We start from the raw sequence: 10,877 nt of genomic DNA, 5'->3' as shown, positions 1-10,877 counted from the left end.
ACCTACCGAATGAGGCCTTTGACGGAGTGTATACTAACATGTTTTTGGTGGGGTTCATGTTGCATAATCTTTAGTTTTCTATGTTGTGTTTTGTGTACTCTGTTTGTCTATTTTTTAGTCATGGATTTGACGTTTTTTTTCGACTTTTTGAATGTCGATCTAGTACCTTTCGTCTCTTTTTAACACAGACTAGAGGTTCCTGACTTGACATAGGCGAAACATGCGGCGGTTAATAAGATGTTTTTTATATCTCAATTCTCCCCTATAATTCTAGCTGATGTGAAGTAAACAAACACACATTAAAATTTGGTTCAAAAGAAGTCCTGAGTTCAATGTTAGAATAGCTTACAGTAAAAATTAATGACAAAAATAACTACAAGCAGTTACTGACATGCCAGCCCCAGACATCAACTGAACTGATTGAAAGATTATGCCTTCGTCATGTGACACCTGCTTGAAAAATCTAACCTCAGACTGAATCTGAATAATAACTATTAAAACCTAGATCTATATATTAAATAAAATACCAGAAAATTAAATGCGTGGGTTATTCGGTGAGCACCACCTTTTTTGGTGTTAGTTATTCAGAGACAGAAATTATTATTAGTTGTTACTAAAAGCATGTTAAGTGAAATACGGAAAATCTTCAAATTTTTCTCTGGATATTGTATCTTATCTTGATCATCATCATGCTTCTGTCCAAAGTTAAAAAATTCCATAAAGGTTTGATAAATTTTATTGATGTTAAGAAAACTTAAAAAAAAAAAACCAAGACTGAAACTACATGTAGTCGCCGACGAAGGAATCTATAATAGCTCACAGACTCGACAAAAATCGTTTGAAAAGGGCTTCACTCATCAGATCGAAAAAAGGATTAAGTAACTAACAAAAACAAAGACACGAAGTACATACCTAAAAGTTCTCTCAAACTAGTTACAAGCTTATAACAAGTGATGAAACAAAAATCATGTATCTTGGACAAAAATATCAATCAGTTCACACCAAATAGATTTTGTGTAAAGATGTCAGTAGATGTTAAAGTAAACTCATCATAGATAGCAGGACCAAATTAAGTATATACGCCAGACGCGCGTTTCGACTACAAAGGACTCATCAGTGACGTTCGAATCCAAAAAAGTTAAAAAAGACTTGACCTAGTACAATGCCAAAATATAGGTATCGACAGATTGTAGGACCGTGAATATACATATGTGTATAAAATACATATGTAGTATTTAGTTGAGTGGGTATTATTTATATTGATAATCAAATCAATATTTCTACCGACAAAAACACTTTTTCAAAGAGGTAATTGATTTGGAAACTTCTAGAATAAGTTTATTTAAAGGATCGATAAGTTTATGCGGATCGTGTGTAAAATATTTTTGTCTGTCAAATTTGAAAGTCTTCAATGCATATTTTCTTTAAAAGTTGACAACCATCTACGATTATCTATAGCCATGGCAAATGTAGTTTTAACAACATCAACTTGAATGGGTTTATTATATAAATATAAATATATACAATCAGTATGATCACCCCAGTAACAAAATACAAGCCTATAGATACATTTCCACCAACCTTTAGCAGTTCTGAATCTGGCAAGCGTGCTCATGCGCATAGAATCAGTATTCTCATTAGATTGAGTGCTAGACTTGCTTGTATGTTCTTTTCTTAAGTGTATTTACTTGTTAAATTATTAATGGCCGAACTCGGAAATGCAAATAAAGTAAAATCTTTTTTGTAAATTCTTCGTATAGCTGCTAAATATTTTGGTGGTATATGGGAGTAATATTTCTTTGTAACCTTTGTTGTTGTCTTGCCTTTTTTATAGAACAAAGCTCGTCTTGGAAATTTAACTCCTTTGGCGCCGATATGTTGGAGAAAATCAGCAGACTCCGTTTTTAAGTTTTCGAACATCCCTATATAATCGTAATTGATCGTACACGGAGCGCATACATTCCAGAATGTTGCCCAGTGAAAATTGTGATTCTTAGTCACAGTTATATATTTTAGAAATTCCAAGAAAGTAACATTGTCTCCTCTTTTCTTCTCACGCTTTGTAGCATTGGGTCTAAATTTTGATATAATTTGGGTACCATAAGTTTTATGGAATTGATTACTGTTCACGAATTTACTTCTGTATGCTGATAATATTCGTTCAAACGGGTTGCGAACAAAAACTACTTTTGTATAATTGTTTAATCGAAAATCGATTCCTTTATTGTTGTAATGTAGCAATGTTTTATAATGTTTATACATTCTATAAAACACGGCACGATTGGTTAGTTTTTGTAATCTTTTGTCTGTAAATTTTCCCGATAATTGTAAAAATATCCTTCTCCATGATGTAGACGATACTTTTGGAATCAAGCACATCAAGAAACGATACTTATCGCTCACAATGATACGACCTAAGACGTGCTTAGGTAAAGCATGTACCGATCTTCGTTTTTTCTCGAATTTGTCACATTTTCTTTGCATGTGGTCAAATCTTTTTCTGATTTCCACTTTAAACTTATCGAAGTCCAATGTTGAATTATAGCAATGCTGAAAGGAAAGTTACGTGTAAGTTGGGTTAAAAATCATATAGATATTTTTAAACCTATCAAAATCTTTCAAAATAGTTTTTATCTTATAGGGTTGCATGAAATATTGTTCACATTAAAGATGACACTGCACATCAAAGATCTTATGATAATGTTGTGTTAGAAATCCAAAAGTAGCATTTGGAAAAATAAAATAATCCATTATTTTTTGTATAGATTTATAGTTAAATGGCACATTCAATATGACATAAAACAATAAAAATTGTCGCTATAACAACGATAACAATATCATCTATAACAATCATAAAAACAACGACACTATAACAGCAAAATACATTGAGTGTGTAGGTAAAGGTAATATATTTGACTAGCTTTCTTGCTAGCTGAACCATGAAGTCATTATCTTTGACAAGCTTTCTTGCTAGGTGAAACATAAAGTCATTATTATGTTAGGTATACTAACCTCTTTTAAGAGTAGACTAGACAGATCTATCTGTCTGTAGGACTAGACTACTCCGACAGGAGAGTAGTATACCTGACCTTATAATGACTTCATGGTTCAGCTAGCAAGAGAGCTAGTCAAAGATATTACCTTTACCTACGCACTTAATGTATTTTGCTGTAATATTGTCGTTTTTATGATTGTACATACTATATGCATTTTGCTGTTAAAATTATATTTTCTATCAAATTCTCTTGTTTCTATCTACAAAAGTATAGACTTTGCAGTTTATCTATCATATTTATCAATATATTATCAGTCTGCATCGCGATGCTACAGAGCTCGAAGGAGATTTGTATTTGGGGATGTCAATGAGACATCAAGACAAGATTTGTATTTGGGAATGCCAATGAGACATCAATGCATCAATAACAACGCACAATCACCAAATAAAATTGAGAATGGAAACGATGAATGTGTCAAAGAGACAAAAACAGGGCAAAGAGCAGATAAAGTCAAAGGCCAAAAAGTCGTTATCATATTGCATGATTTTTAAAATATTCCGTAACCAAAACAGGTTTGCAATACATTTTTCAAAGATCACAATCAATTTTTGAATGTATAAAACATTTAAATATTACTATGTCTTATCAAATGTCCAAAGTAAAAATCAAGGGCAAACACTTATTCCCATACACTCAACCATTCGAAATGATGATTTCATTTAAATTAATTTTGCTTACTATTGTTATGTACAGATAACATTTTAGAACTTTGCAAGGCAGACTATACTTTTCATTTACTCCTTGTCAAGCTTTCTATAAAAAGGGGGTGGTTTTCGTGTGTTGTTATATCGATGCTTCGCTGACATTACACATATCTTCATTCATTAATATAATGTCATACTACAATGTTTTAAAGTTAGTTTTTTATCAATGCTTATAAGTTTTTCAAACCTGATACTTTCTTGTTATTTTAGATACTCTTTGTACTTCCAATCTGCTGTAAAGTGACGAATTCTTTGCAGCTAGAAAAGAAATTCTAGCAATTTATGTGAATTTGGGCGATTCAAGTCATTCAAAGCTTTGATTAAACAACTATTGAAAAACATAAAAGAAAAATCTATTCACAAAAAGGATATCCGTAAATTTATTAAATTTATTCAAAAACCATTTGCTTTGGTTGTTTCTATTATTCACGGTTTGTTGATATAAAAAAAATGTTATTGTTAATGAAGAACTATAGTGTTCGGAGAATAGTAATTTAGTCAGTCTGCTCTATGGTCGGGTTGTTGTCACCTTGACAAATTCCCCATTTCCTTTCTCAATTTTATATTAAAATGATGTGTTTTTGCATTTTTTCATATCATTGAAATGTTGAAGAGCAATGTGTCTACTGTAGTTTGTAACGGAAATATTTTATACTCAGATTTTCTAAAATACCAATAGTGTGGAACCATTTTGACAGACGGTATACATATTTTTTTATTTTGTCTTTATAACTCAATGCATGACATTTTGTGTGTATTCTCGGTACGATTTCCCCCACGATCCAATACCAGATCTTTCACGACCCTATCGCAATACTTGACCACTGTAACATATATCTTGTCACGATATTTTTTCTCGATAGACCCAATGACTGTTTACATGCCTGAGAGCCAATTAGATGAAGAATGCCTGAACATAGCGGCACTACTGAGGACACGTAACGTGCAGAGTAGTAGTGTTATTTAAAATTTGTATTAAGCAATTATATATAGCTAAGTTTAAAAGTACCTGACTTTTTCATTTCTCTAAACGTCCTTGTTGTTAAATGCGTGAAAGTAAAACATATCAATACCAAACTTCCTAGTAATACAAACAACTTCTTTTTGGTGTCCATTTCTGAAATATAAAAAGTAAATGCACAAACATACTGAACTCCGAGGAAAATTCAAAACGGAAAGTCCCTAATCATATGAGAAAATCAAAAGATCAAACACATATTCCTGACTTGGTAAATTATTGTTTCAAGTGAAACAGATTTTTTCTGTTTACATTTGTTTCCCAGTTAAATTGGCAACATGTGTATCAAATCTCAGCAAATGTAAACGATAGAATGATCCCACTATTTCAGTCTACAAAATGTAGTAGTGTGTACGGCCGATTAAATGTTGTACTTTGATGAATACTCTAATATCATGCTATTTTGTTTTGTGAAGTGTAAGTATTGCAAATTATTGAAAACATTGTGAGGTTAACTACTCGGTTGTACATGTAATATACGAATTAGTAGACACAAATTCTTTAGAAAAAGGTTCAGTAGCTGTTTTTGTTTTTAATTAAACAAACCAGAGGATCATACAAGGTTAATTGTGTACAACAACTGAAGTCTTATTAAAGCTTAATGTTTATGTTTTTTATGCACATCCTCAATGAAATATGAACACTATGATAGTGAAAATTGAGACATCATGCATGTTTGTCTCACCTTGATTTTAAAAATCAACGTTGGTCGGGTTAGAAAAAGAATCGAAACACTCACGAGACATACAGTGAACCGATGCTGACGAAATATATCCGTCAAAACTGGGGTCACACATTCTCGATTTTTCTGCCGTCCTTGACAGGACCATTCACGATTTCGATTCGTCAACAGTCTGATTAAGATCCTGAGAATCGTAGCCGGAAATTGAAACTTGTGTAAAAATATCTATTTTATCACATCAATCAGATAATGTTCAGGAAGCGTCCAAGTTCAGCCGTTTCCAGCCGAATTTGTCCCGATTTTGGGGTTCAAAATCCGATATTTATCCGATTTGTATCCCTCACATGGTAAAAAAACCGACAGCGTCCCGATTATACCAAATGTGATCCAACAGAATTTAGAGAGTGATCAGACAGCGAGCCGACGCTGACGGAAGATATCAGTTATGCGGCGTTCACACAGTGCCGATAATGGCTCCCGTTTAAGATCATACAGAGCTAAGACACGAAAAGTTAAAAAGTCGGATAACTAACATCATTGATCTGGAATGTCCTAACATTGTCTTATCGAAGTCGTATACGTTCGTATCAGATTCCTTCGGATCGCGAATAGTCAGGAGAAATCGGCCAAGCACCCCAACAGTTAGTTTGTAATGTGTTGGATTAAAATCGTGACGATGTTCTGTGTTTTCTGGACGTTGACATGTCCTCTGTAACGTACATGATCTAGAGAAATTTGTCATTGCTGTTTTTTTAGCCGATTGATTCAGATTGCATCTAGATTTTGCCGAACACAAACCGTCTTTTTCGAAACCGTTCCGAAAAAGTCCCGTTATTAATACGAAATTCGGCAATGATACCAACGACAGAATTCCGACAATAACAGAAAACACAGAACACAACACGACTGCGTCCGGACAAAGCTGTGTGCAATGCGGTACAGTAGAAAGTTATAGGATTGCGTTCCGACACGACCAGGTCATCCCGTATATGGCGACAATTTTTCTTTTAAAAACCGATCTCTCATCGCTCCTGTTTCTGATATGTCGCGTGATAGATCTAACGAAACCCGCTTTGAGGTCACATGTGAGTGACCTCATAGGTGTGTCCTTTTCGGCCAATGAAATTGAGTCTTCCACGATCTTGAAAGTTTATCGTAAGGCAAAGGGATGTAACTCATTTTATTTACGACGAAATTGTCAGTCAAAATAATTCATAAACTTTTTTGATTGGTTTATAAATAGGTCATCAACTCATTTGCATATCGTTATAAATTCAAAACTTCTAGTTCACTCACATGTGACCTCAAAGCGGGTTTCGTTAGATCTCCCACGCGACATATCAGAAAACGGGAGCGATGAGAGATCGGTTTTTAATTAGATTGTGCACACACACAACATTGATATTCCACGATCAATTCTGAATACACAGTATCCTTAGTATAGAGCGTTACACTTCTATTGTTTAATTTCAATTGATTTTAATCTAGATTTTCCATTTGTGTTAAGCTCCAAAGTACTGCCTATTTTAAGAGCAATATAACATGTTCGGGGCGCCGAATGGGACTCTTGTGGTTTTGTACTCAAAATTCAATTTTGTACGGACAAAAGTGACTTTTGTTCAACAAAAATGAGTTTAGTTTAACAAAATTTGTAGCATACTACAAATTTAAATTTTTGTCATACAAAATTATCTTTCAGTGGACAAAAGTCACTTTTGTCATGACAAAATTCATTTTTGTTACACAGACTTGACTTTTGTTACCTACTTTGAAAATTGGGCGACAAAAGTCAATTTTGTATGCAAATTAGTTTAGTTTGTACTCTGTGAACTAATTTGCATACAAAATCGACTTTTGTGAGACAAAATTGACTTTTGTGAGACAAAATTGACAAAATTGATTTTTTTCTCACAAAAGAGACAAAATTGAATTTAGTCGTCACAAAAATGAATTTTGTCGTCACAAAATTGAATTTTGTTGTCACAAGCTTGAATTTTGTCGTCACAAGATTGAATTTTGTCGTCACAAGATTGAATTTTGTCATCACAAAATTGACAAAATTGAATTTTGTCTCACACAATTGACTTTTGTGTTTTAATTTTCATATCATGTAACAAAAGTCAATTTTGTAATAAGTTTATATTTGCATTCCTTTTGGACAAAAAATTTACTTTTGTCATGACAAAAATGAATTTTGTTATCACAAAATTGAACTTCTCATAAAACAAGTCTGTATCACATAGTTTTGTAAGACAAAAATGATTTTGTTATGACAGAATTGAATTTTGTACAAAACCACAAGAGTCCCATTCGGCGCCCCGTAATACGCGCGTATGTTAACTTAATTGATATACATATGTTTCGCATTCCATACATGATTACGTTTATAACAATGCAAACATAAGTCTTATGCTAATATTATCAAATTATATTGAAATTCATGAGAAAATCGTTTTTTAATGTAATAGTAAGATTTATGTTATAAAACCAAGTGTAGCGCTTCCTTACTTCAACTTATTAATTTTATAGTAGGTGAATAGTAGTTGAATAATGTACAAGTTTATGTTGGTACAAGAGTACATAATTGTATTTACAAATGTCATGCATGCAGACGGCGCTGTTATTAAACTTTATTTTCTCTTTTTGATAGTTAAAATCAGGGATTTATTTAAGTTTTATGACTTAGTGTCATGTAAATGAATTCGAAGTATTTCTTTGGAATTTTGGAAGTACTCACAAGACAATTAAGCCTTAGCTTATTTTCAGAGAATAAAATTTAATCGCTTACAATAAAGTTTGACCACCCGAGGTCTACAAAAAACTAGGACTATACCAAATACGAGTCAGCAACCCTTTTCACAATAAAATCTTACGATTAAAATTGAACCATGAGCTAATATAGAAGACGGTTTATATTTCTGGTCCGTGAGGTAATATAGAAGATAGCATATATATAAAACAAGTCTAGGTCAAAGTACAAACACGGAGTATTGGCTCGCATCGAACAGCAAGCTATAAAGAACCCCAAATTGACTAGTGTGAAACAGTTCAAACCGGTCTTATCAATATGTAAAAGGATCGAGAAACACTTATGAACCACAATAACAACCGAACAACAGGTTCTTGACTTAAGACAGGATGTGTCTGATCCGTGAGGTGATATTAAAGATGATTTGTATGTCTCGTCCATTAGGAAAGTAGAGGATGGGTTATATGTCTCGACCTTAAGGTAAATTTGTCGTAGAGTTGCCACTGGTTCAGACGTTCTTATGTATACTAGTTTACAAGTCTAAGTGAATACAACTTGGCGTTCAAACCTATGATTGCGATTTTCATACTTGTGGATGCAAAACAAATTTCTTGGTAGATGAGTATAAATACAACACAAACAACATTCTCCAAAAGTGAAAACGTATATTTTAACAAAACGCATTTAACTAGCAGGTCGAACAACGGATGTTCTTAAACCCTTCTGACTGTCATTGGCGATTGCCAAATAAACGGATCACCAGATGTAACAAAATGGATCTAAATTATTAATATAATACCAAACAGAAAACAACAAACTTGCGGAAAAGATAGTATACTTCTAACAAAAGGTGCAAAATGTAGTACACCATATCTGGATTTCGACAACTCATGTCTCTTCAGTGATGTTTGGAATCGAAACGGTAATAGGAGGGTCGTATAATTTACCTCAATTTAGGATAGACTTGAATTTTGAAGAGTCGAAAGAGGATGGGGAACAGATCATATAAACCCGAAGGCAAATATGATACAAGCCCAAACGAAAAAAAATGTTGCGTTGGATAACTTGAAACCGCAATTTTTATACGTGTGAATGCAAAACAAATTGCATGGTAGAGGGGTCTTAATACAGCACAAACAACATTTTCCGAAAGACCAACAAACTGAAAACGTATATTTTAACAAAACGCATTTTAATAGCAAGTCGAACAACGGATGTTCTTAAACTATAAGAGTCAAATCTATGGCGGGTTCTAAATTTATTGCAGATTCCTAATCTATGGAAAATATGACGTTACAGTTTTGGCAGTTTGTTGTCTTATCTAAATCTATGGCAGATTTTGTTATTACGATTGAATAACGTGATATTGCGTCATCGCCGTCACCGACGAGGTCAGAACCCATAGATTTGCACACCATTTATAGATTTTTTTTTATTTGTCGATTGTAAATCAAAAACACATATATTTAACACGGTCCCAGAGATTTTTACAAACAAATACACAGGGAAGATGTGACCTTATGCTGTACCGCCCGAATCCTGCGACGAAGAAAGACATCGCTGTTTTAGTAGTGAATATTTTAAGAAAAGAGTTATAGTAAATATTTTAGCGTTTACGGCTGTAAAGAATGAGATGAAATTACAGTATACCACTTTGACTTTAATCGTCATTAGTAAAAAAAGATTGATTCACGCTCAAATAAATATTATGTGAAAAGTCTAACTGTTTATTTCTTTTTATAGAAAGTGCTTTCTTGTTTGTAAAGTGGTTTCCATTTTCCTTGATTTAATAAAGGGATTAAACAGGTACCATGCAAAGATTGGGAAATGCCTATTTTTCCGGAGCACATGATTTTAATCCTGAACTCTGTATTATGGTATACCGGTATAACTTCTACTATAAGAATTTAATGGTTGCCCTCAAGATTTGGTTGACCATTATGAAATGTTTATTCCACAGATATTTTTAGACATGCTCCCTTTGTCTTACATTTCCACTTGTTTAAGATAAATCATTAACCGTATATGTACTGCCTTGTTCTCCATTTGAACAAAATCTGCCATAGATTTGGAAACAATACAAGTCCGCCATTGATTAGAAATTACAAAACTTGTTATAGATTAGGATTTTTAAAAAATGCCACAGATTTGTGATGGAATGACGCCCTATTTACCATAGAATGGAATCTGCCATTAATCTGTAACCCACCATAGATTTGAGTCTTACATATATACAAGCAAATATATTCAAAAATACAATCACTTACTCGTAAAGAAACCGGAAAAGTCCTATTCACATCTAAATAAGAAATGAAAACTGGCAAATAATGAATGAGTGTGAAAGGAAACACCGACGAGATTTGCATGTCTAACTGAACAGATGAAATGATTTTAGTGCAATAGCTATTCATTATTCATACAGAATTGATATACAAGTTAATATTGATTTCGTATGTGTCAAATCCCATTTCCTTTTGCTTAGCTGCACACATCAAAATTGGAACTTGGTCAAATGGTTTATTTTAAGACAAATAAACGTAATTTGTTTATTGACTGACACAAGTTCTTGCAAATTTTTCTAGGTCAATCGAACTTTCTGAGATTTTCATGGGTTCATTCCTTAAGGACAAAGCGGTTCCATAACCCAACAAATAAGATATGATCATAT

General features: G+C 33.1%; 1 protein-coding gene across 1 annotated transcript; it reads right to left on the bottom strand.

The window, feature by feature from the left end:
• Positions 1–1,545: 1,545 nt before the first annotated feature.
• On the bottom strand, positions 1,546–2,541 carry LOC143064675 (carbohydrate sulfotransferase 11-like). The gene has a single exon (XM_076237671.1). It carries the CDS (start codon positions 2,482–2,484, stop codon positions 1,675–1,677), a length of 810 nt encoding a protein of 269 aa, XP_076093786.1. The 5' UTR covers positions 2,485–2,541; the 3' UTR covers positions 1,546–1,674.
• Positions 2,542–10,877: the final 8,336 nt, after the last annotated feature.

Source organism: Mytilus galloprovincialis, chromosome 2, assembly GCF_965363235.1.
Source record: "Mytilus galloprovincialis chromosome 2, xbMytGall1.hap1.1, whole genome shotgun sequence".
NCBI lineage: Eukaryota > Metazoa > Mollusca > Bivalvia > Mytilida > Mytilidae > Mytilus > Mytilus galloprovincialis.
This window is presented reverse-complemented; position numbering and strand designations above follow the sequence as displayed.

Coding starts and splice junctions, on each gene's coding strand:
- LOC143064675 (XM_076237671.1), bottom strand. CDS start 2,484: ATGCAAAGAAAATGTGACAAATTCGAGAAAAAACGAAGATCGGTACAT.